Source organism: Syngnathus typhle, linkage group LG15 (genome assembly GCF_033458585.1).
Source record: "Syngnathus typhle isolate RoL2023-S1 ecotype Sweden linkage group LG15, RoL_Styp_1.0, whole genome shotgun sequence".
NCBI classification, from domain to species: Eukaryota; Metazoa; Chordata; class Actinopteri; order Syngnathiformes; family Syngnathidae; genus Syngnathus; species Syngnathus typhle.
The window spans coordinates 2,379,590-2,406,668 of NC_083752.1; the positions used below are offsets into that span (position 1 = coordinate 2,379,590).

Sequence of the window (27,079 nt, forward strand, 5' to 3'; positions counted from 1 at the left end):
ACTGCGGTATCTTGAAGAAAAAAACAACAACAAAAATACTATTTTGAAACACTACTATGGCTGCTGCTTATTCTGGCTGTGTTGCTTGTGACTATTATGAGCTTTAGTAGGAATGCACGCTAGGTGACCTGCGTCAAAGGGCTCTAAACCCTTCGTCACAGGCAGTGTTTAGAAAGGCATGTTAAAGTATGTTATTAAAAGTTTAAAAAGGCTTTCTGTGAACGGTCTTTCCTTGTAAAAAGACGCGTGTGCACGTGCGGCTTATAGTCCGGTGCGGCTTATATAAGAAAAAAACTAAAATATCCCCCAATTTTAGCTGGTGCGGTTTATAGTCCTGTGCAGCTTATAGTCCGGAATTTACGGTAGTTATTTCTTGACGTGTACAGTGCATGCCCATCATTAGATTTGCAATCTGACCCCCAACTAATGCCACAACATTTGGACCACCTCATTCTTTCTATTCTCAGAAGCGCATCCCAGAGAATCAATTGACAATCTGACTAGCATGTGAACTCCCCGTTACAGAAATGTTCTCTCTATTTAATGATCGCAGGGCATTGTGCCCACTCCTGGAATTCCTCATTTGTATTCCTCCTTTGCTCTGGGTAGAATAGTGCTATCTCAACCTCGCCGCTGACCTCAGATGTGTCACCGACTCGGCCATAGAGCCTCCTACAATGAGCCGAGATAAAAAGCTCATTCTGTGTTGCTATGCCACCACTACTTCATTAGATGGAGTCTAATCTGAAAGCCACAGAGGGAGAGGGCGGGGGGAGGCCGTGTTCCAAGTTGGGTGGTCGGCCGGCCGCCCGCCCGCATGTCTTTCTGGTGTCTACCTAGAAAGCCATTATCGGGGCACAAAATGGCTGCAGCGTGACAACTTTCTTGTTGTGGTTTCGCACGTTGAAATTGAAAGGGAAATTGAAAAGGATCATAGTAGAACAGTTAAGCGTGATTGAAAATCTGCTTTACTGCCGCGGTTGGAACAAAATCCGGTCCGAGCGAGAAACCCCCGAGGGCGTTACAAATCATGTTTACTGGATGGAGGTCTTTATTTTGGGAATTAACAACATGCTGTAAATCTCCACACTTTTCTTCATCTTAGTTGAAATAGTCTTTGCTTCTTCATCAGGTCAGAATTGAGCATGGAGGTGTGCCTAATGAAGTGTCCATTGTGTATATTTTGGGAGCAGTCACTTCCCTCAGCATCAAACTCTCCCATCCTCCCTTTGCATCACTATACACATCCCTGCCCCTCGCCCCTTTGCTAAAAATAAACAGCAGTGTAGCAGAAAGTGTCACAGCCGTGTTTCTCCTCTCGGTTCTTAGGCAACTTCCTGGAATAGAATCGTAGGACGCCGTGTCGGGAGCGAAAACTGTTATTCCCCAGAGACCTAACCGCTGGAGTGACATGCTAAATTGAGCAGGGCTAGTACTTAAACTCATGGATACGCACAATCAAGCGCCAGACAAATTGGAAGTTTGCATTTGAGAGACGTTTGTTACAAATTGAGCCAGATGTTTTGTAAAAGTCACTTGCTGCCCAAAACGCCGGCACGTGATTTCTCGCCGGACCTCACGATACAGTTAAGGAGAGCGCCCAAGTGTTTGGGCCGTATATCTTGCAAGACCCGTGGGCATCTCCTCCGATGTTAACATCTCTTGTCATGTTTCATTGCCTCTTTGAAAGGTCACACGCTGCAAATTGCCATTGCGGTGCTTATGAAAAAGCAGGAGGGGGGAAAGGGACCCCGACGGCATTTGCGGGAGTGACGGCGCCACCCTCGGGACACGGTGCGTCGCGTGAGCTTGCGCTGACTCAAAGTGACACATGACTCGCTCTGTCCATTCTGACTGACTGACTGACGGACAGGCCCTGCCCCCTTGCTCTACTTCCTCTCGATCTACGAGCAGTCGTCTCGCTTTTTAGATTGTAACGCTTTTAGCAATGGCTATTTGAACACAAACCGTGAAGTCATACATGTAGACAGACAATGTAAAATTACTCAAGCACGTAGTATGGCAGCTTACTCGTCGTAGTTGTCAAACTCTTCTTTGTTTGTCTGTACGACAGTTATACCGCCCCCTAGTGGCTAATCGGCACACGGCCGAAGGAGCAGCAACCGAAGACGCATTTCATTTTGGCATTCTATATCTTCATGTCATTGCTCAGTTGTTATTCTTGACTATAGATAAACGCCAACTGTTAGGTGCTGTTTTGCATTCTGGTTGGGAAGCCATTAGACAATGGTCACTCTCGCCTCTCAGCCAGAGGGTGAGAGTGGGCCGTCATACATCCACACCTCTCAGTCTTGGTACCGGCTCCCCACAGGGCTGCGTACTGAGCCCACCGCTTTACACGCTCTACACGCATGCATGCACCCCCGCCCACCGCAGCAACACCATTGTGAAATTTGCGGATGACACAACCGTGGTGGGGCTCATCTCAAAGGGGGATGAGTCTGCCGAAGTGGTCCGGCCATCGGAGTGGTGCGGAGAGAACAATCCGCTCCTAAACACGGCTAAAACCCAAGAACTGGTCATTGATTTTAGGAGGAAAAATAAAACGGACATTCCACCACTTATCATCAACGGGGTGGTCTGTGTGGAGAGGGTGTCCTCCTTCCGCTACCTGGGTGTCCACATCGAGGAGGACTTCACCTGGGGCGTGAACACCTCTGAGCTGCTTAAGAAGGCCCAGCAGAGGCTTTACTTCTTAAGGGTGCTGAGGAGACACAGCATTACACAAAGACTGCTGGTGTCCTTCTATCGCTGCTCCATAGAAAGCACTTTAGCATACTGCATATGTGTTTGGTACTCCAGCTGCACTGCTGCTCAGAGGAAAAAACTCCAAGGGGTCATCAACACAGCACAGAAGATCATTGGCTGCCCTCTCCCCACACTGGAAGAGCTACACAGAACCCGCTGTCTCAAAAAAAAAAAACCCAGAACATTCTGAAGGACACTTCCCACCCTGGCCACTCCCTTTTCGAACTGTTGCCATCAGGCAGACGCGACAGAGCAATTAGGTCAAGGACTAGCAGATTTGCCAACAGTTTTTACCCTACAGCGGTAGTCCCATTGAATGCAGCTAAACGTAAATGATTATGCCTGTGTATGTTCTTCTTCTGTGGGTTTTAGCTTGTATTTTTTTTAATCTTTTATTCTATTTATTCTGTTTATTTTTCTTATCTCATGCGCGGATCGATTGGCACTTTTTAAATTTCGTTGTACATGTTACAATGACAAATAAAGATCTATCTCTATCTATCTCTATCTATCTCTAGCTATCTCTGGCTATCTCTGGCCTATCTCTGGCCTATCTCTGGCTATCTCTGGCTATCTCTGGCTATCTCTGGCTATCTCTGGCCTATCTCTGGCCTATCTCTGGCCTATCTCTGGCCTATCTCTGGCCTATCTCTGGCCTATCTCTGGCCTATCTCTGGCCTATCTCTGGCCTATCTCTGGCCTATCTCTGGCCTATCTCTGGCCTATCTCTGGCCTATCTCTGGCCTATCTCTGGCCTATCTCTGGCTATCTCTGGCTATCTCTGGCTATCTCTGGCTATCTCTAGCTATCTCTAGCTATCTAGCTATCTATGAAAGAGAAACTGCAGCAAAGGATGACAATTGTCAACAGATCTTTGTCTTCTTAATAGCTTCTGTAGGCTATTTTCTGCAGTTAAACGGTAAAATTGCTGCTCATCTGTTCTGTCGTGATGAATGCACATAACCTTGAGGCAGACATAGTGCAGACAACACCTGAAGGCGATGAAATGCATCATGGGGGTAAAAATGGTCCCGCAACATTTTCTTCTATTATTTGGAAGCAGCAAGGAATGATTTAACAGCAACATTCCAACCCTGCTAGACTTTTATTTGGAGCGCTGTAAAGTCGAACAAATGTAGCCATTTATTCACGTATTGGTTGATGGCTTCATGAGCTTGAACTCTTATGTTGCACATAATATATTTGATTGGATGATAAAAAGCGCCTTGTTAGACTTGTCCTTCCTGTTTGAACCCTCGGCTCATACTTCCAGTTCGGGTGATAAAACATGACAAGGCAGGCGCATCCAGCCATTTGTCATTGGAAGATTAAAATGTGAAATATCTCGGTGTTGGACTTTTTTTTTTTTTCAGGTTTATAAGGATTTGCAGAAGCTGTGTATCTATGGCAGGAATGTCAAACGGCCTTTTTTTTTTTTTTTTTCTTCATTTGAAGTCGTGCAAACGACTGATATGCTTTAGTTATATTTGATATCACCCGTACAGTTTGTGCCATGGAAAAATAAAACGGGTGATTGCCTGACTTTGGCCTTGGATTTCCGTCTCCCACAGCCACGCACGCACGTTTTATTTATCCGCAGGCGCTCTTGAAGCCCTGCGTGATAACTTGCCTCAATCATCGCTAAGTTATCGCCTACAGGTCGGAATTCCCAGCTGCCGCCTGTTGGACTGCGGGTGATGTTTGACAATGAACGACTGCGTGCCGCCTGTAGCATCTCGGTTTAAACACACGCTCTGCTCTGGCTCACCCGGTGGGATTTCGTTCTGGAAAACCGCTGCACATTGTGCTCTTATGTCATCATAGCGAGTGCTTCAAAAAAGCGGAAAACCGAGAGTGATCTATGTACAGAGTAGCAAGAAGTGTATTCACTGTAAGTTCAAATTTTCTGCAAAAATTCCCATGGAGATTTAAAAACATTCCATAATATCGCACTACCGCTACTTGGAAGTCAATTGTATTTCCTGTTCTATGGCTATCGTTACACTTTTCCCCTTCCTTATATGTTGGCAGCCTTCAAATGTGTTTGGGTGCCCGGGCGCCTATTTATTGCCTTTGAAACCATGGCATCATTGGAAATGACAACTTTTCACATGAAAATCCAACGTGTGAATCTATTTTTAGATCATAGCCTCGCAGCTAGGTTCTCACTTATCATATGGCTCGGACACATGGCCGCTTCAACAGGCAACGATAGCGTGAAGGGTGTTGGAGGTGAAGCCCACTCCCACTCAAACTCGGGAGATCGTCTGGGTTGACCTTAGTAGGGTGGAGATGGTGGATTCGATGAAATGCCTCCGTTCTTGTCACCTCCTTATTGATTTGTCAGGCAGCACTTTTTTTCATTTTTATTGAAATGAAAATGGTTATATTTGATGCATTTCAGAGATAGAGATGAACACTGAGTGCATGTAAATTGAACTAAAACTAATGACTACAACACAAGCAGGCACTTTGCCCAGTAACCAGATGTTTGGACATAGGGCAACTAGATATCTCTCTCTCTCTCTTTTTTTTTTTTTTTTTTTTATTAGGCCCACTGTACCGCAAATCAAATGTCAGGCTGCCCTCACCCTTTTTTTTTAAAGCTATTTTAAGATCAGCCTAATAAGAAGCCTGTTTTTTGCTATTATTTCCAGTTGCCTTGGTTTGAAGGCATCTCAACTCTGTTACTATAGTGGCACCTGCTGGATAAAACATGTAGCTTGAAAGTCACCCTTAAAAAGAAAGCCTTTTGCTCACTCCCTTTCTGTTTCATATATATGTTTTCCTCCCTCACAATTCCGTGTTTGTGTGTGTTTTTGGCTTGCGGTGTATTTTGCATTTTCACCATAACTTACTCCAGACAACTTCTGATTTGATTGTCTCAGTTTGGCTATAAAGTGACACATGCTGCTTATGAGCATAATGGCACGTGACGTAAGTGCGTCGCCATCTGTTTTGGGGCTAATTAAATCCTAATTAAGAGATCTAATTGGATAGGATGACGCTCTCACCCTGTCAGCTCATCCATTCTTTCGTAAAACGCTGTTGAAATAATTCAGCAAATTGCTTTGCTGAGAGGTTTCTGGCAGGCTGATCTTTTCGTGTCGGAGTTCCAATGTGCCTCTTGAAAAATATATTTTGAAGACAGCACTATTTATGTCCTGCATAATAACATTGAGCGTAACTAATCTGGACCCGCACCTGGTGGTTGACGCTTGCACACAAACTGCCAACTTGCGGCAATTGGAAAATCTACCAGCTTGGTGGTGTTTGTGGAAAAACAACAATTTGAGGTGTTTGACTTTGCAGGGCTTGAGACTGCAAGCAATTTGGTCGTATTTGCATCAGTGCTTCCAATGTCAAAGTTAGTATAGAGCCTTGCTTTGACGTCTTGTCTGGCTATCAAATGGAAAATGGCTGAAAGGAACTTATCTTTGAGAGTGGTTGTCTTGCAAATGTTATGTAAAAGTAGGCCAGAAAGTCTGAAAGGCTTGCCCACAGACACATTGTGGGAAAGGAATAATAACAGTTTTGTAAGATCTTCGTCATCCTGTCTGATGGATAAAACCTCGTAATTGTTTTTACGGCCACCGCCGTCTTGATCAGTCAGCACCAGCAGCATCTTTTCAGACTTCTTATTCATTTTTTTTTTATCATGTGCTATGGCTTTGGAGCTCACACGGCAGCAGCAGAGGAAGCCTCTTTCTTAAGTGATCAGCAAAGCACCAAAGATAGATACAAAGCGTGGTATTCTTCAAATTGCATGGAAATGCTCAGAGGCAAAAAAAAAAAGTTCACAAAAAAAGTCTTTTTCACACCCTCAGATGGCATCAAGCCACTTTTTATAGTCTCTCCACGAGCTGGTCACACTCCCAAGTCGTCCAATACTGAAGCCCAGTCTCCTGAAATGACTTATGAATACCGTAATTTTTGGACTATAAGTCGCACCGGAGTATAAGTCGCACCAGCCATAAAATGCCCAAAAAAGTGAAAAAAAACAACATATATATGTATATAAGTCGCTCCTGAGTATAAGTCGCCCCCCCCCACCCAAACTATGAAAAAAACGCGATTTATAGTCCGAAAATTACGGTACAATATATTCATCCCAGCCACTAGAGGGAGGTAGTAGGCATTGCGCAGTCGTGTTGACACACTTAACCACATGCTGTGCTAATTACTACCAGAGGGCCCACTAATGGCACTAACAGAGCTTGAAAAATCGATAGCCTAGTGGTGAACGCTTCGCCCTTTGACATTGGACACCCCGAAAGAAAATGACGCCTCTGAACCCTTTGCCGATTTAACAACAGGAAACCTCGTAAACGTGCTGTCGTCGCCCGTAAATAATTTCCCTGTTATATTCTGCTTCCAGTTAGAAAACAACAATGCATGTCCCCAGTGTACTCCGTTAATGCGATGTTTAATAAGACTGAACATTGGATTTTGCTTTCAGTCACATGACTTGACTAAAGTCAGACCCAAGTTGGCTATTTTAGGGTGATCACAATGAAGTGGTACTGTGGAAGCAGATCTGCTCATCTGACTTGATGTTTTGTTTCCGACAGCAAAACCAGCTGATATGTAATGGGCTCTGCTGTGTATTGTCAAGTAGTCTAGTCCGATTACTTTAAACATCAATTTCACACAGTCGATCATTTCAATTCATAACACCCGATTAATGCATGATGCGTGTCCCTTGTGCGAAGAAATCATTCAAAGTGTTTCGGTCCAATGTTGTGGAAAACAGTCATGCAATAATTGTACAGTTATTCATAATATATGATGAGCATGTGTGTGATAAATGTTTTATGGGCTTTTTATGAGAGTTCCTCTAAAATTTTATTTGTTTTTAGAATTGATGGTGTGCCTGAGCAAAATTTATCGTGGGTGTTATGTTACCCATTAAATGTTTGGAAGCCAGCAGACCGCGTTACAATTTTGTCTCGCAGTTAAATTCAATGTATGTTTTTCTTTACTGTGCAAATTTTGGCGCGATGATTGAAAAAAGCCAAATGTAAACGCTAGATACAATGAAACACAAAAATATCAGTTGCCAATACTTAAGGCAAAAATAAAATAAAAAATGGCTTCGAGTAAGTCCTCCTCAACAGTAGTTGGCGCTATACCGCGGCAGTTTGACACATTGGTGAATCATTTATTTATAAAGAACGGTTGTCACCATTTCTTGTCATACATCTTTAGTTAAACAGATCCTAAAATTCCACCCCTAAAATAAAATTAAGAAATATTTAATAATAAATATAATCAGTATTTGTTTTTTTTTGTTTTTTTGTGTTTTCTGAACCAAACATGGGAAAAAAAATACCGAGGCCGATATTTTAGGAAGATGCCGATATTTAGCTTTGTGATTACAAAAAACGAAGTCGAACCGGTTGAACGGGAAGTACAAACGGGTTTGACAAACCATTGCGTGAAATGAATGCGCTGTTCAAAGGACTACAACACACACACGCGGAGAACAGCTACAAAGACACAGGGGGTTTATTTTTATACTCACATATTTTTCCATACAATGCATAATTACTGTAATTATGGCTTCACTACTGTGTTGGTGATGGTCGACAACCTGTTCTGACTTGTGTACAAATTCCGGTGACGTCTCCCCCATAGGAACGGAACTCCATCGTAAACCGAATTTGTATTTACATTCGAACGTGTGAAACAGACAACACTTCTTCTTCAAGCAAACATTCTGTAAGGCCTTATTCAATTTCAACAAAAATGCATGCAGCAGAAACCACATAGCATAACGTTGACCCTTTAAAAGGATCGTTTAAGAGCCATAAAAAATATACCACTCATATACTGTGTTCTCAGTAATAATCATAAATATATATATATAAAAAAAGAAATCACTTGTACAATCCCCACAATTTCCGAGAGAATAAATAGAATTAAGGCCACCGTGTTGTATTGCTGGGGTGGTTAAAGCTAGAATGAAAGGTGGAATAAAACCAGGTTTATTAACATTGACTTTTATTTGGTCTTAAAGCTTGTCGTTCACTGTACGGTGGATTTCCAAGCTATCGTTTCAATACATTGGCTACATTGTGTCATAATATTGCAGCACTGAGGGCTACTCGAGGAGATGCAGCATCATTAGGCGCATGAAGAAGAAGCAGAGAAGGTCCCCAAAATAGTTCCAGTGAGACGTGTTGTTCCCACCTGTTGTTTTAGAAAATATAATAGTGCTATTTTTATTGGGAAGGATGGAATAGAGTGATGGCATTTCTGATTCATTTCAATGGAGAAATCATTTTTTAAATAAGTGTTTTCCGTGACGAGCGTCAGTTTTAAAGTAAACTGGAAGTGAGTTTGAAGCAATCACTCTTTTTTTTTTTTTGAGTACTGTATGAGTGACAGCTGCTAAGAAGTACAGATAAAAGTGTGTTTAAAACATAAAAGGGGTCAAACAATCTATCTTAAGGCCCTTGTGGACGTAAGGCACATTTTGGCTATCAGTTCAGAGTCCAGTGCAAGCGTGTAGTAAACATGAGCTGGTGAGCGAGACATCATGTGAGCAAGCGGCTCGTCCGAACCGTTTTACAATCCTCACCATGGGGAGAAAAAAAAAAGATCTCCTTGTGCGGCTAGGAACACGTTGAAAGTCCGTCCGGCATCCTCAACGCGTCCTTGTGGAAGTCAGTGATACATGCCGTAGCCCAAGGGAGCGGCGTACAGTCCTAACGGCGAAAAGGGCATCATGGCTCTGTGGTGATACGCCGAGTAGGACTGTCCGTACAGAGACATGGCGCCTAGCGTCAGCGGCAACCGAAGGCCGGGCTGAACCAGAGCCGTCGCCGCCGCCGCCGTCGTCGATTTAACCGTGGCGGCCATCTTTAGTTTCTCCAGCTCGGCCTCCTGGAGCCTCTTGGCTTTGGCACGACGGTTCTGGAACCAGATCTTCACCTGAGTCTCGGTCAGGGTGAGGGAGGAGGAGAACTCGGCCCGCTCGGCAATGGAGAGGTACTGCTTCTGCCGGAACTTCCTCTCCAGAGCCAGAAGCTGCGACGTGGTGAAGGGCGTGCGCGGCTTGCGGTTAGACTTGTGCTTCCTCAACTGACAGGCAGGACTGACGTGACCTGGGGGAGAGAACCGACAAGTCAGTCGAGAGTCAACAGCCGAAATATTAGTCCACCTGTACAATCCAATCATGTTTAAACTGTGCACAATGTGACAGCAGCGTCTTCAGATGTAAAACTTTTTGTCTGGATTTTTTTTTTTTTAATGCTTATTCTGTTATTTGTAAATGACCGATTCATCGTATCCAAGCAGACTTGGAGAGTGTCGTCTCTCTTCGCAGGTCTCGTCGGTGCATCAGCTTGCTCTGTCAAAATTCTTATTATAAACCAATGATTAAATAAATAGGTTTGAAATGGGCATGATGTTCTTCTTTTGTATGTCAGTGAATCTTTTCAGCTTTGCTTTTGAGACTTCTTGTTGTGACTTTTTCATCAGAGTTAGTCACTCACATATTTGTTTGGCCCAGTTTTTTTTTTTATGCCCTTGCTGGTATTTTGAATATTAGCGCAAGTGTACCTAATGCTCTTTAAAACCACAAATGATGATTCTAGATGATGGTTGTATATTCACATTGAAGACTAATTGGAACTGGGCCTACTCTGATTGATACAAAGTTCCGTTTGCGTTGTCAAATATGACTTAATAAGTCACAAACTGTCTCCTTTGAGCAAATATATGTGATGAGAAATTGAAAACATCAAAGTAGAGAACATCATTTGTGTAAATAAACAAAAGACTGTTGAAGTGCTGACGCTGAACTAAAAGGCAGTGAAATGAATTGACTGGAGAATGCAGGAAGATTTGAAAATGGAACGGTTTGGATTTGTCAGTTAGGAGACAAAATGTAAGAATGTTTGGAATCAGTCACGTTTAAGGAGGAGATAGTTTTAGAATTTTAATAGCTCCCTATAGGTAATGGATGAGTCAAAGTTGTCACAAGTCTGAGTGTCACTTGTTTTTTCGTCACGTGCCCTGTCGGCATTAATTTGAGAATGCTGTCATGGGAAATATGAAGTAATAGAAAAGAAAATGGGGATTTTGGTGTAATGTATCCAGTGTGAGGTTTGATTTGGAATCAATTATAGAATTGAGTTGAACTTGGAACAAAGTTGATTTCATGAAAAATGGGGGGAAAATTGTTTTTTTGTAAAATTTGTGGAAAATATAGTAAACCCGAGATGTTCTGGATGATGCTAGTAAAGAAATCTGGACATTGAAACAATAATTTTAATTTTTTTTTAATTATATATGTTCATATGTGACGATGACAACTCACGAGATTGTGAGGAGAGCATCCAGTCTTCCGGCTCGGACGTTTCAGACTTGACCGGTGACGAAGGCGCTCCCGGGTAGCTCTTCCGGGCCTGCACGGCTGCATCCCCCCCGCACCTGTAAACGGAACCAAATCCTGCAGGCGATGATCCAGATCCAGGCTCTGCCTTGCACCGAGTGGGTTCCCCCCCGCGGCTTTCGCTCGTCGTCCTCCCAGACATGATCGCCTCCACGCTGAACGGATGGCGATGCCGCGGAGGAGAGCTTTTCCTCCTCTCCTCCTCCGACGAACTGCCCCCCAAATCCTTCGTGCTCTCCCGGGTCGTCATCTCCATAGTCCCGCCTGACGAGTTGGTCGTGCTCCGATGAGCTGCGCGTTGTATTGATGCTGTCAAGTCGCGTGTAGGCGTTTGTAAGGAGGCAGGTCATGTGACTCCGACGCCCCACTCGGACCAATCGCGTTTCACCAGGATCTTGAGCGCCTCTCTTCAGGGTTCGCTCGGCAAAGGCGGATGTTGTTTTATGAGCCGATGGAAATGGAAAGAAATGCTTTTATCATTAATAGTGGAAGCCAGATGGAGCTCGAGATTGATTTGATTTAAATGACATTGCTTTTAAAACTTGTGCTGTCATGAAAGCCGTGCAGGACCTCTGCAGTGTTTACATGTACGGCACCAAAGCACACATTTTACATAAAAAAAAAAAATTAGAACCCCTGAGCACGACTAAACCCGGAGTGGCCTATTTAGTGCAATGTGAAAATTCCTGGTGGGAATTCACTTGGCATTGAGTCACAAGAATAAAATATCTTTAGATCCCGGGCTGTGGTGGTTTCATGTTGCATTGAGATAATCATAATGGGACCATTCATCAAGTTTATCATCTTAAAACATAAACAGTCCAGTATCACTTTATAGCATGAAATTGATCATCTCATAATATAACACTGAACTCATTTTATTTTCTGATGTTGCAGCGATACGCTTCCATCATTTTGCATCTTGGTAGTATTTTTTTTTTTTTTTTTTTTATCACTCAGTCCGAGTTGTCAATGTGCTCAAAGAATATTCGAGATCTATTGCAATCTCGTTCCGCTCCAGTGATGGATTAGCTCAATCGCTAACCTCATGACACCGTATGTATAAACACAAGCACCACGCGGTTGATTCAGGGGCATTACACCCTGGGATGCCTTTTCTTCTTTATCTCAAAGCAGTTTGTTTGCTTTATTAGCATGACTTTTCTGTTAGGGCCTACTGGGAAGTTGTGTGTCAATGTGCAACGGAAGCGGTGTGTCACACTCCAATTGCACACTAAATGGCATTGCTCAATTGAAGATTTACGCTCCACGCTTTGAGTTTAGCGCCCCGGCTGGGCTGGACGCAAACCAGATGAGACGTTCACATGCTTCTGTGCGGCTGGCCCATTCATCCGTGATGTCCTATGATTCAGCACTATTTCACTTGAAACGGCTCCTTGTGACCCATATGAACTAAGTCATTGTGGCAATTTTAGGTTGGAAGATAAGAAGTTCCTGGCAGGGAGGACTTCACACTTATTTCCACAGTTAATTTATTTGATGGTTAGGGATTTTTTTTCTTTCTTTCTTTATTAGAGTGAAGGCTTTTCATTCCCATAGGCCACAGTTGTGTGTTGCATGATTGTTTTATTAAAAGACCCCGGGCTATTCTTTTCGGAGCAATCGGGCCCCTCGAACAATAATCAATACAAAAGAGCCTGGTTTACTTCCAAATATTTTTAACTTCAAAACAATCCTGACATCACTCACAAGGCCACGCCCCCCTGAAGGCACAACATTACTCTTGTTGTGACTTCTGGCTTTTTTTTTTTGGTGGGGGGGGGTCAGGCTATGAATATGTCCAAGCCTGGAGAATTATTTAACTGTGGTGTTTTTCAGTGACTCTTCCGTGTTGGAAAGCGGCGGGAGGGCATGTTATTAAAGTGGGGTGATTTCACAGACAATCAGGGGGTTGTGAAGGCGCCAGTGAGCGGCCAGATGAAAAGATCAACTCCTCAGGGGAGAAACTGTTGCCTTCCCCCGCCTGCCCTCCCGCCCCAGCAGCCCGTCCCTCAAGTGTTCTGCTTCTCTTTTGCCCCACAGGCACCTTGTCATTCACGATTCGCATAACATGAGTGTCAGTGGCGTGTTTCTCCACCTTAGCTTGTGTTCATCTAATTGCATTTCCCCCCCCCCCCACATTGGCACTTGGATGTCTTTTAGTCACGTTCTACGTCGCTAGGAAGGCAGGCATTTTTAAAAATGATTTAATGTTGGAACTTTGGATTCAAAACTAAATCAATACAATGGCTCAGTAGTACAAAACTCATTGACCTCGCTGGGTAAGAAATAGCAATAAAAACAGTCAAACAGAAACAACACGACAAAATAATCTGACACCAAAGCCATGACCAGCACCTCTTTTTTTTGAACTTGGCAAAAGGACAAGCAAGCCAAAACAACTGATAAAAGGCTTGAACAATAAATGATCGAATGATAGGGGATCTCCGGGATGTGGCAAAATTACCCGCACATCCCACTTCCTTTCCTCCGTAATATCACTTAAGCCACGATAATAGCGAAAGCAATTTGTCTGAACATGTTTGTGTGTGTGTGTGTGTGTGTGTGTGTGTGTGTGTGTGTGTGTGTGTGTGTGTGTGTGTGTGTGTGTGTGAGTGAGCGGGACGGAGATGCCTGGGAAGCTTCTATGCGGGTCGGGCACACCTCGGAGCTTTGTAATTACAGCAGGGACTTTGAAGTGGTGGAATGTTCGCTCGGGATAATCAGCAGCCTGTGCCGCGCTTGCACACTATTTACATTTCCATTAGGACGCCCGGCGGTGCCTTTTGACAACAACTGAGATACGAGCCGTCATTTGGGCAACAGTTCAGTCTTCTCACAAACATCCCTTTGTGTTGTACCTGTCACTGCCAGAATTTGTCACAATTTCCATATTTCACCAGTTAACCGCGCTGTGGCAAAGTCAACAGACAGACTGGTTTCGTGTTTTCGCTCTCTCGAGACTCGAGTGAAAAAGTGTCTGAAAAGTGGAAGCCGTGTTAGCATTTTTTCTCATTATTATCTCTGGCATGTCATCCTAGGTGACTGAGGTGGAAAAAAAGGAAGCACTTATGAACATGAGCAGATGCACACCGTTGTTCTCCTCCGAAGCACCAACGAGGTAAGCTCGCGACCAATACGAGAAGATAAAGCGAAAAGCATTCGTGTGGCAGATGCCCGGCCTCGGAGCAATCGGGTTTGATTTATTGACCTTTATTTGTCAGCATTCGAAAACAATCCAAAGATTGCATTCTGTCATTATACTGTGGCTTCATGTTGTTGATGACATCCATGGTGGTCTGTTTAATGGTAATGGCGGTATCCCGTTCCGATTGCTCATCCAACCCATTTCAAACATTTTCACATTTTGTTCCCATCTCATTTCAATTAACGCAGACTTTTTTTTCCCCCCTTGCCTTTGTTGTTTATTCCCAACTCTTGCAAAAACAAACTTATTTTGTCTTTGGTGTCATTCGACAATACGTCACCGCCACCCACATTTCTGGTGATGAAGGGATGAGTACTCATTTTTGTCTTCCGGGGGTGCGCCGGTGCACGAGAGCTGCAAATTGAATCTCGCGCTATCGAGCTAGCTTCAATTCAAAGTCAAGTCAGTCGTGATGAGTGACCTCATCATAATAAAAAGCTAAGTCGATTATTGGGCATTGTTTTTTTTTTTTTTTAGTAAGCTGCCGTGGTCATCCAAACAAAACGTACCTTCACTATAATTGTACTTTCGCTCCTTGCTCACTCTCTCCTAGCTTCCCAAGCCCTCGGAGCCTTCTCCTAATGCACACAAATAACTACCCCGGAGGCTACAATGGCGCCATGGCCAATTAGCTGTTAAAAAGTACAGACAGGTCTTTTCAGCAACATGAATGATTGAAGCCCATTTTGCTAATAACAAGAGAAGGAGGCGCTTGGCTCAACGCCCCCGGCCTGCGTTACAACATCTAGCCAGCTGGCGAGTCTCGGAGCTCGTTTTTTTTTTGGGGGGGGCGGTAGGTTAAGTCACCGTCGAGAGAAACGAGGCGAAAATTTGTGTCGAGGACTCCTTGTCAATCGTGACGTATTTGACTTTGAAGAAATGCAATCACCTCACACCCTGTCATCTTTTCCATTCATTCCTTTCAAGAGCGGACAATTCATTAGGTACAGCGGCACTCTTTTGTACTGTTGTGTAACAAAGACAAGAAACATCGGCTTGACAATTCCCTGCTATAATTAGACGACAAGAGGTGTGTGTGTGTTTGATTGCGAAATTAGTTGTTGTAGTTGAAGCAGTGGCGGAGGAGTAAACTCAGTCAATTATATCCAAGCATTACTGATTATTGATGGATGCAAGTGTGGCCTATTACTGGAGTGGCTAATATTACAAAAATAGAAAGCAGGTTTGGAATGTCAAAACAATTTGGATGATGCAAATGTGGCATTACGATTTTTTTGTCACGATTACAATGGAAAATTAAATGCTCAATTGGAAAATTTCAATTGTCACTTTATGGGGAGATTTTTTTTTTTTTTTAATACAGGTTGAGCTGGATTTACGATCCAGTGTGACACCTCCCTTCCAAACAATAGAATCGAGATCAGCCGTGCGTCACAAATTGAGTGAGAGACGAGCGCATGGATAATTTTCCATACAACTTAATCATACAGGGCCATTATGGAGGCCTTTGAAATGTTCGAATTGTTTTTTGATGTGCTGGCGTTTGAAAGCGTTTGCCTCACGCTGTTGCATGTGATGAACGCTGGGAGGATTTCAAGCAACTGATGAATGGAAAAATCCACCACTTTCCCAGCTTTTAATCATTATTTTCCCCACATCATTCAAATGACAGCCCATTACAAATGTAATAAGAAGGGAAGGGTGAGATGTCATTCTTCAAGCTAACCACAACATCCTAGAGCTACTTAATGAAAACGAGACATAGTTGACTTTTTTTTTTTTTCCCCCATAATTTAAAAGAGTTCCCAGGTGTCTTAACATGTCTGTGAGATGATTTTCGTCGAAAGAATCCATCCGCTTAGATTATGAAACATTGACTGTTTCGTTTCACACCACGCGCAATGCTCTCGGATACTTGCTAATCCACATATGTTGCGTTTTCCCTCATTAAAGTTGGGAAAAGGCACACGCGTGCCAGATTGGACACCACAAAGACGCATAAAGGTTAATATGGGCGCATAAAAGCAGAGTCGTGAGTCAAGACTCCGGCCGACTTTATTGAGGGAAAGATGCGGGTCACAGGTTAGAAAGCCAGCTCTGGCGCAAACACACAATCCCGGTGATCTTTGTTATGACCTCACTGCCGCCTTTGCACTGACCCGTCCCTCTGCTGAGGTCACAGCCGTCTTGCCCGGGCACTTTGAAGTGCAACAACAGCGGACTGGTAACAGACTGATTGGTGGCTTGGCAATTACTGAGATGCCGGTTTAATTTATTTGCATCACCTCGGTGCAGGAAGAGGCAGAGAGAGAGAGAGAGAGAGAGTTAATAGTCCTCATAAATATTGGTGAAGGATTGGCGATCTTGCTTTGCGGCCTGCTTTCTTTTACAAATGATTTGTTTGTATTGCAAAAACAGTCCCCAAAAGATCTTGCTCCAGTTCTATGTGAGAATGACAAAATGATCAATAACTAATATGCCTTTAAAATGTTTCCCTTGACATTACAATCTGACTTGAATTCGATTACTGTTTGCACTGACACGAAACCTTATCACACCGGTGCGGACGACAACAAACGCTTCCTTGACTCGTTTGTTCCAGTGGCAAATTGAATTTTACTCTTCAAGGGTAAGGAACCAGGAAGCTAGTTTGGAAAATTCCTGTAGGGCTGCAAATTTCGGAGAATCTTTCCATAATCATGTAAGAAGAGACACATTTTCCTTGAAAAAAAAAATACAAATCAAAAAAACTTAAAAATAATCTCTCATTTTTTTTCCAAGTGTTTCTTTGGACATTTGAAAAATCTCCCTCCTAAACTTCCTTTCTTTCCCTTTGCAACTTAAAAGCCTGGGATTGTTCATCGGACAAATGATGTGCCAGAGTCTCTGTATTTATCGTTTGTTGTGTTTGTGGATGGCTTTTGACTATAATTCCAGCCACGATGTTGACGAACTGCAGATAAAAAGACAAGAAAGAGATGGTGAAAAGGTCCTAATGGAATACATTGTGTCGCTTTTGTCGTGTCTGCTATTACAATGAGATAATAACTTCCTGAGCTCCGCTTGAGGTTGACTTCATTTAAATTGCACATAAACAAAATTGTGTTTAAGAAGCACTTAAAGCCCGTTTACTCCCCTTGTGGCGGCGTTTCTGCGCACTGGCCATCTGCCTGCTCGCCTCAAACATGACTGACGTTGTTTGTCTTTGCCGTAATGGCTGGCATTATGTTGAATTACTACTCCGCTGGAGTACCAGCGGTTCCCTAAAAAGGACCCTACGGCACTCCCCGTCCCCCTCTCCAGTGCCTTGTTACAATCAATTAGGTTGATTACAAGCGCTATCTTGACCACTTCAAAGCGAGGCCATTACAGCGAGTCAGACTAGCTGTCTCTTTGCTTGGTTGTCGCCGCCACGTTTTATGGAATTTTTCAGGTCGCTCGATATGTGGTTACGCTTTTTTTTCCCTCACCACTTTAAAGATAGTGTAAAAATAGACGAAGAACATTAATTTGTGATTAAAAGAAAATCAAATTTGACCATATAAGGGGATTTCCGCCAGACGGCCAAGTTACGATATCATCTTGTATATGTGCCTTTAAGGGGCGTGGCCTAGTGAGTGACATTTGGCCGAAAAGTCGACGTGTGAACATCTGCGTGCGAATTGTGAGGGTTCTCATTTCCCATTTGTGTTTGGCAAGTTGCGCCATCCGGTAAGCTCAACCTATTTGTACTTCACGACTTCCCAGCCCGATTGTCGAAAAAGGTCAAACGGGCGACAATAGGATCAATTGATGAGCTGGAGGACAATCGGTGTCATCTGTTGCCTTTCAAGTTGACTCTTTGTCAGGTCACACAACAGGTCAGACAATAAAACGCAGAACGGCGATGCAGAAAAGTCGGAGCGAGACGCCGAGTCTAGACGGAGTCCCTCCCTGATGGCTTTGTTGTGTGCCATGTCGACAGGTAATTACCTCCACAAACGACAGGGAGCCCTGTCAAACCTTAGCCGAGCTGGGGTTGCGTACCGTGAAAAGGCCGAGGATGGCAGGAAAATGACTAGAGGAATGCCATCGTGCCTGAATTTTATCACGCTGATGCAGAAGCCCTTCCGAAAAATAACTCGCTGGATGTTTCACCATGAAAACACATCGACATGGCCACTCAGAGAAGAAGAATGCTCATACCCGGCCTAAAAATAACTGGGAAAGCATTCAAAAATAATATGAAAAATAATTCGGCAACAGAATAAAACGACCATTTAATTTTAGAAGCATCTCTGAATATGAGCGAGGTAAAAATTGTATTTTACAAAAACAGGGGAGGTGTCATTTTTAATGAGCTATGTCGTAATATTCCAATCGAAAAAAGTGTCCTTGAAAGAGCAGAGGACAAAAGCAAAAAGACAAACATGTCTGAATTTTGTGCCAACAAGCCTCAAGGGTTGCTGCGTGCCAGGAAACAATCTCTTAAAAATAACCAGGCTAGCATTTCATCCGAAAAACACATCGAGGTTCACAACACGACCATTAGGGTGGTCTCATCTTTTAATTGAGGGGTAATTAGTTAGTGGATGTGTTTATAGTCCTATAACAATTGGAAAATAACTGTCAATCATCTGTTTGCATGGGTGGCATCGACTGTCTGCGGTGTCGGGCTGGATGGAAATGGGATTGGAATTTGGTCCTTGACGCAGCCAAACCTCTTGAAAGAGGCCACAAAGGGAAGATGACACTTTTATAGTGGGAAGTGCAACGCATGCAATGCTGTCATGCCTCACATCAAATTTCATTTGCATGATTAGCCAGTCAAGCAAACGGTTTTCATTCTCGGAGGCGCCGTCAACTGTCACTAATCTATGCTAAAATCATGATTACACTTTAACATTCCAGGCCATGAATATGATAATCAATCAAATGATCATTAGTAAATACAAGGGTGACTGTGGTTATACTGCCTGAAAACGAATTTGTTGCAAGCCGTTCGCTGCGTCATAATGTCGCATGCAACTGCAAAATATAGGAATTATTACATTTTGTTTTTTTACATACTGCAGATTATTTTACAAATCAGAAAGTACCGTAATTTTCGGACTATAAGTCGCACCGGAGTATAAATTGCACCAGCCCAAAAAAGTGAGAAAAAAAACATATATATCTATATAAGTCGCTCCTGAGTATAAGTCGCCCCCCCCAACCAAACTATGAAAAAAAAAACGCGATTTATAGTCCGAAAATTACGGTAGTAGATAGACCTAGTGGATTTCCCTGGAGAACATCTCGGTTCTTCATTACAACTTATTTAACTGGAAGGACTTCTTTTTTTTTTTAATAAATTTTTTTTCAAAGTGAGCCAAATAAAACGATAAAATGTGACATTTCAGTTTAATTAGCTGCCTAATACGACATTTCTGACAAATGCAACCTACTGTGAAAAAAAATGTCTCTGCTCACTTTTTTTTTTTTCTCAGGCCTATTTGTGTGTTCACCATCTTCACCCCAACCCACACGAACTACCATTATGCTGTGTAGTATATCCATCTCATAAATCATAGAAGTTAATTAAAATGTCCTTACTAGCTTGGTATAAAGAGTGCCACTTATCTGTTGCGCTTTATCAGTTGGAAAACATAATTGGCGCTTGTACACTTGATGCTGACTGGAGGCCACCTGACATATTATAAATCATTATTTGCTTGCTGTCAGGATCAAGCTGCTGACTGAGCACTGTCATCCCCCCCCCCCCCCTCTCGCAAATTTGCTAAGGCCAGACTTACAAGAAAAAAACAAAAACAAAAAAACGGATGTGAATTAAAGTCTACTTTTTCCACATTCTACAATTATTTGTAGACAAGTTATTTAGGAGAAAAAAAATATGAGGGATAAAGTTTTTGTAAGAGAGAGAACATCACAAACAAGAATAAACTTGCAGTTCAATGCCTTTCTTGTGTGCCTGCCTTGGAGCAGTATAAGATACTGTTCATTGAGATATCTCAACTTCAGCTCATCAGTGCGGCACTAATATAGTCCTTCCATGTTGAGGATAAAAAAAAAAAATGTGACCAGTTTAGTTAGTCTGTCTGTCTGTCTGTACTACAGATGTTACTTGGTGCTAGCAGTGAAAAGCTAAGCTATGTGATATTTATAAATCTTCCCCAAGGCACCACTTGTTTATCATGTCGCATGAGCACATTTGGGATATTATGGGACGGGAAACAAATTCCAATTTTACGAGAACATATCCCTCCTCCTTCTTTTTTCTCGCTGTTGTTTTCGAAAGGCAAACAACAGAGGGTCAACTTGAGAGGAGCGTCCCTCCCCAGTGGTCTCTTTTACGCTGGCTCAGTATTGCTTTGTCAGCACCACGGAAGATTAAGCTCCAAATTGCCGCGGGGCAGCCCAACCGCCTGGTTGCCTGGCTCCGCCCTCCTCTCGGCTTCCTCCCGGCCCTCTCACCAACTGACTCCCTCTTTGGGAATTCTTTGGTAACAAGCGGCGCCTCTGTGGAGCCCCCTGGGCATTCCAGGGTTGCGAGATGTCCCAGAGAGCGCTAATTACACCACTCAGGTGATTTAAGGGTTCGGGAACACGCTGACCTATGCGTGGTACCCCTCCTAAACAAAAAAATAATAATACATGACACTCTCACTGTGTTTTTGTGGATGGAATTCGGCACCCCAGCCAGTTCGTCGTTGGCGCTTTTGTTATGCCCAGCAGTTAACGAGAGTTGGGTTCCGATGCTTGGATTCCCTGGAGAGAAACACATGAAATTATAAAGCTTGTGTTGACTCGGTATGAGCTATCACTATTCAAACTGACTCTTGGTTGAAATAAGCACATGCTTAATTGCTTATTCATACAAATGTGCAGGAGCAGCACTTGAGGTCTAATTACTTTAAATGACACATCATTAAATAGATAAATACTTTGCGAAAAGCTTCAGGTGTGTTTGCGCTCCCTCTTGGCCATGTTTATTTTTTATTATTTAACGTACTTACCTGACAGCTACACTCACACTTTGGCAGTACCAGAAATAATAACTGGCACATGCTTAAGGGTTGGGATTTGACATAGCAATAACTCACGAGTCCATTTTTGTTTCGACCTCCGGGATGTCAAACATTGAGTAACGTTTTTGTATTTCTTTGCTAGTTAGTCAACAAGAAAAACTAACCATGCAAATATTGTACAATGGAAGGCAAAGTGTCACACAAGCCATTCTGTGACTTTTAATGTAAAACAACTTTTGAGTCATTCTTAGAGCTTCACTATGCAATAACTTTGTTTTATTATATTGAATTATTAATTAGTATATTCAGTGTGCAACTTTTGCCTTGGCTGCTTTGCGATCACTCTTATTGCACTTCAACAGCAGCAATAGAGAAGAAATAGTAATCATGCACAAAGGCTCGGAGAAGACGGCCGTGACAGGCTGTAATTGAGCAGCAGTCAATAATGGCGTCGAGGCGGCCTCTCCACCTCCTGCAGACACTCTGGTGACATGGGGGAATGTTTCCCTTTAAACAAGGTCAGAGCTAATGCCGCTTAATTGGAAGGGGATGTTCCTCTGGCCTTCAGCTCACTCCAACTGGCCCTCTTATCTTTGCCCGCGCTTGCTTTAACAAGCTCTGACGGCGCTGCTGAAAGACACTTACTGTCTTGTTTTTACGCGAGGTCCAAGAGTGCCACTGGCCACCTCCTGCTGCTGCTGCGCTGTGAGTGAACCAAATGAAATTGTTCAAATTAAACTACAGGGTTTTTTTTTTTTTTTGCACCCTCACATGTGGTTTCTCTTGCTTGGTGTCCTCCAAAAGTGCCACAAATAATACAGTAGTGCCTTAGAATAAAAATATCTTTCATTCCTTGACTATGTTTGTAGCTTAAAACACGTGTCGTACATCAAATCATCTTTCCCCATTGAAATAAATAAATATTGTAAGGTCATAATTAAAAAAATAATTCAAATTCCTCTTGGCATTGTTCAAAGAGCATTGAATTTTAATTAACATTATTATTTTTTTTACTTTAAGGCCTTGCAATTAGCATGTCCACCTCAGTTGTGAGGTTTTTGGTTGGCGCATTCACATTCTCATCCCAACAACAATAGAATGACACTATCCAAATAGCTTGAAGCAAAGCTAGAAACATTTGAGTAAAAAAAAAACCTTCTACAGTACTTTTGATAAATGGCGACGAGTCCCACTTCTCCACATGCGCTAATTACATAAGTTCCCTGCATGAAAGGTCTAATTAAGTAGATAATGATAATGAGGTGTTGTCACCAATTAAAGTTCAAATTTGGCTTTTAAAGATGATTTGCGGCTTTGGACACAACAACTTTGAGCGACGTGGCTCACTTTACAAATCACTGCATGACACACTTTCACACATAAGGCATTATTCCAAAGTGCGATAACTCACCCCTCGTGGGCCTCGACCTCGTGGGTGTTTGTGTTGGCTCCAATAAATTAGGAACTTATTAGGCCTATCCCATTTCTCGCAGAGGGGAAGCGAGGATTTGGCTTCAAAGCCTGCGGCGCGGCTTTCTTCATGTCGCAACACTTCATATTTCACATCAACTTGATGGGCGCAGTTTCAGGGGTCATATGTCAACCGCAAGTGTTAACGCCAAAGGCATGGGAGCTAATTACAAGTATATATGTGTGTGTTAAAGTCGTGCGTGGAAACTTTTGGCGCACACACACCGGCGTTCCCGGAAATGACAACGACCAGAGGGGTTACTTTTCGACAAGTCGTAGAAATCTGCATTTATTTTTATTTTATTTTTTTTTTTTAAACCCAATTGTTAGTGCCGGAAAATGGACGACATGGCAATTTGTTTATATACCGTATTTTCCGCCCTATAAGGCGCACCTAAAAACCTAAATTTTTCTCAAAAACCAACAGTGCGCCTTATAGCCCGGTGCGCCTTATATATGGACCAAATTCCTAAATTTAAACTGGCCCAAAGCATTGTGTCATGAAATCAATCATAAGTGGCCCGCTGAAGACTATGAATCATGACTCAAAAAGACTATGGATTATTATTCTATGATTATAAAGTAATTTGTTTCCGTCTGAAGTTGAAATAAAAAGGATAAAATGGAGAATGATTTGATTTGGATTAAAAATCTGACATGATGCATTAATGGTGCGCCTTATAGTCCGGTGCGCCTTATATAAGGATAAAGTTTTAAAATGGGCCATTCATTGAAGGTGCGCCTTATAGTCCGGTGCGCCTTATAGGCCGGAAAATACGGTATATATTTATCCCACAAATGCGACAAAGGGGATGTGTGTGTGTGTGTGTGTGTGGCATTAAGAATCCATTGTGAGCCTTTTTGTGGCGCCTGTGTCTGAAAATGTCCCCTTATGACTTTGAGACCACAGCGTTAATGAAAAAGAGTCTTTTCATTTGACACTTGGGTTGTTTCTTCGCTTCGTGTCGACTCTGTCTGTGTTGCATTCATTGTGCGTGTTGCGGCTAGACACTGTCAGCGCGTAAATATTGATTAAGGCAGCAGGATATGATGGATAATGTGTGAACGACACGACTTAACAGAGAGCAAGAGAGTCGAGGACAGTCGATCAGATGTCGCTGAAGCCGATTGGATACAATGCGGAGTGAAAAAAAGTCATTGTGGGCTTTGGCGGCCTTGACAAAACAGCGGAACCTGATCTGTCAACCTTTTAACACGTTCACTCGTAAAAGGATGGCACAATGAGGAACCAGTTTGCTGTCTGTCTTGTGACACTCACATATTATCAAGGCCCTGGAAAGTGAAAATACACATGAATTTGACACACTGAAGAAAAGAGTTATTAACTCTGGCATATTTGGCAAAAATGTCTATCCCATCTATTTTCTCTCTGTCCTATCTCACACTCGTATTGCATTCCATAGGTTGGTCTATTACATCAGCGCCCTCCTCTGTTCAAACCGGTCCATTACAGCCGCAACATGAAGTATGAATACTTTGCACACTCGAATGCAAGTTTGCATCCAACAGGAAATTACTCCTCGAACAAGATGCAATACAAGGGGACTTTAATAAGAATACATCTGATTTTTCCGATCATTCTAAAAACATTGAATGATATTTAAATCTGTTTTTAAAATATAGTTCATCTATTAAATGGATAACATTTAGAACAGGATAGGATAAAATAGTGCTGTATCATATTTGACTTGACTTCCACTCTATTGTATTTAAGTTGACAAAAACAGTCTATGATTAAATTGAACATATACTAAAAAGTGATGAACTCATGGCTCTTTCTGATGTGCGCCTTTTGGCCACATAGGGGCAGTATAATACACCCATAGAGATAATGGAAGGTCATTTTCCCTCAACTATAAGTGACTCTTTCCAACAAGCACTATAATAACTTAAATGTGTACAGTATTATACAATACGGTTAGACCAGATTGTGTTGGTGCACGAAACGAAACGGCCAGTTTATAAAACGGCTTTCTTGTTTGTTGAAATGGCCTCTAGTCTCTAGTCTCTTTTGTTTGGTCTTAAAAGAGGTTTGTGTTCATTCATTCCTCCGTTTGGTAACATTGCAAGCATGATACAGTAGGCGCTCTATTCAAGTGTCAAAGTGTCCCTTTTGCGGGAAACAAGTCTTATCAGCACCTCAAAATCAAACGGTAATTTCCCGGCAATAGTAACTATTCTATAAACGCAGTTCCAAGAAGAGGTTACACAATATAAAACATTCTGGGGAAGCTGTGTACTAAAAATAATGGCCGTATTAGTCTCTGGTGACGTAAGATTATTATTTTTTTTTTTTAGCTTATCACATGTGGAACTTCCCGTTTATCCAATCTTTTTAGGCAATTATAAAAAAAAAAGTTGTCCAAAACTTGTGACGGATTATGCTCCTTTTTTGTAGATTATCTGGTTGCCTCTGTCCATCATAAAGTGTCAAAGGCCTAGTGGGGAGCGCTTTATGATGCATTCAAGGTCAGTGGTGAGTATGCATTTTAGCAGCATGTCCGGTCCCAGATCTTCAAGGTTGCACGAATTGAGGAAATCATCTTTGGCATTTCACTGATGAACCTTGTCTAGTCACATCACACAGATGTCTCACCTCTGACGAGATACACAGTGAATAGAAGAAGTCTACACACCCTTAGCACTGAACTAAGCAGACTTAAGGCAAAGCTACTTTACTCTGATAGAAATAATAAATAGTTCTACTCGGAATGAAGGTCCAAATATGGTCCATTTCCTGTTCAAGGGGAACCCGCCCAACTGGAACGTCCCTGCTTGAGGACAGATGCATAAAAATAGACTCCTATTAGACTGAAGTGAATTCAAATAAAGTGAGGTATGTACACACACACACACACACACACACACACACACACACACACACACACACACATATATAAATGATTGCATTTTTTGCATGACTCCAGATTAATGACACCCCGGGGATGGTTTCCCTCTGGATGTCAACCCCGCAGCGTATTCTCTCATTAGCTCCTCGCTTCCTTCCTGAGAAACATTTCTCATCATGTTGAAAATGACTGTCATCTGCCTCCTTGTTGCCATGGCGATGACAATACCAAGCCGCAGCTCGGAATTGAGTTTCACAGCGAAGGCGTTCCGCTGCCTCTTCCTTTCTCTTCTTTTTCCTCCTTTGGGTTGCAGACGCAAGCAGTGCCAGGGATTATCCTTCTATTTCTATTAGTCACGCAGGCTCATAAGCCATGTATCACTTGGAAGATTTGTGTCAGCGCCCGCATCCGCCAAGTGCACACGCTCGTCTCATTATTGGAGCTTTTAAGGCTGCCGTAAAGTGCAATAGTATTCTCAAAGTTTGGCACGTTTGCTGTCAAGCCGTTTGGGTGCCAGGATTGGCGCTGTTGAATACCGGGCTGCACCCAAACGCTGCTGCGTTCGGTAGATTTGTTGATTTAGTCCAACGAGCCAGCCAGCCGTTTTCTAAAACGTCTTTCATTAAAGTTACTGCTCATGTATTCTTTATCCTCTGTGAGAACAACTACCAAGAGGAGTTGAGATGGCTCATTGAATGTACTTGTCTGGCTTGTACCGCCTCCTTGTGGCCAAGAGAGAGTAGGATATTTTGTTGAGGAAGGAATCGAACCTTTGTGTAGATTTCCTCAAATAATGTCGAACCCAAGACTTCCCAGCTTACTGAGGGGCGGGAGGAACATTTTATGGATCCATCTTCACTTTGGACCTCTCGCTTTAATAATCTGTTGCCCACTTGTTTCTCACTTTAATAACCACAACATTCCACCTTTACCTCAGTGCAGCTCGACCGCTTTGTCTCTCTCAGATGACGTTTCGTATTCCTCATTTAGCAGGAGAAACCGGAAAAGCAATTTCATAGATATAATGCAGTGGGCATCGGAGGACGCTCAATGACTTTGCACCACAGGAGGTATCGAACATGCGGCATCGTGCGCATGTCATCTTGTTTGACTACAAATCAACACCCTCAAACTGATGGATAATGCAAACGGTCAATTCAACCAGGAATCGTAATTAGGATTGTAGCGCCGCGTTAGTTTAGGATAGCGATCATAAGCTACAGTGCACTCATCTCTAATGTCTCTATTTAAGTTCAGGTGTTAACTCCAACTTCATTATCTTAGTTGGTTATTCTCCTAAAAAGAAAAGTTTTTTTCAGCTGAGTTATGCGGTTATCTGGATAAGTTTGGTTATTATTGGGTGATGGCTGAGAGAGATCCTGTCAACTGTTCT

At 42.7% G+C, this 27,079-nt stretch overlaps 1 protein-coding gene and 1 long non-coding RNA gene across 2 annotated transcripts in view; one reads left to right on the forward strand and one right to left on the reverse strand.

Moving 5' to 3' along the window:
- LOC133168240 (uncharacterized) overlaps window positions 1-27,079 on the forward strand; it is a 78,248-nt gene that overhangs the window by 32,297 nt on the left and 18,872 nt on the right. The window contains exon 8 of the long non-coding RNA XR_009718166.1: window positions 14,212-14,291. This is a non-coding gene — a long non-coding RNA (uncharacterized LOC133168240). The remainder of the gene's footprint in view (window positions 1-14,211; window positions 14,292-27,079) is intronic.
- Window positions 8,260-11,498, reverse strand: msx2b (muscle segment homeobox 2b). The gene is made up of 2 exons (XM_061299655.1): window positions 11,096-11,498; window positions 8,260-9,878 (listed from the first exon to the last, which is right to left on the reverse strand). The coding sequence occupies exons 1-2, from the start codon at window positions 11,424-11,426 to the stop codon at window positions 9,439-9,441; spliced, it is 771 nt and encodes a 256-aa protein (XP_061155639.1). The 5' UTR covers window positions 11,427-11,498; the 3' UTR covers window positions 8,260-9,438.

Bases quoted from the DNA above. Each gene is read 5' to 3' on its own strand.
- msx2b (XM_061299655.1), bottom strand. From the start codon at position 11,426: ATGGAGATGACGACCCGGGAGAGCACGAAGGATTTGGGGGGCAGTTCG. The intron at 9,879-11,095 runs GTGAGTTGTCAT...TCTCTCCCCCAG, and splicing joins GATGCTCTCCTCACAATCTC to GTCACGTCAGTCCTGCCTGT.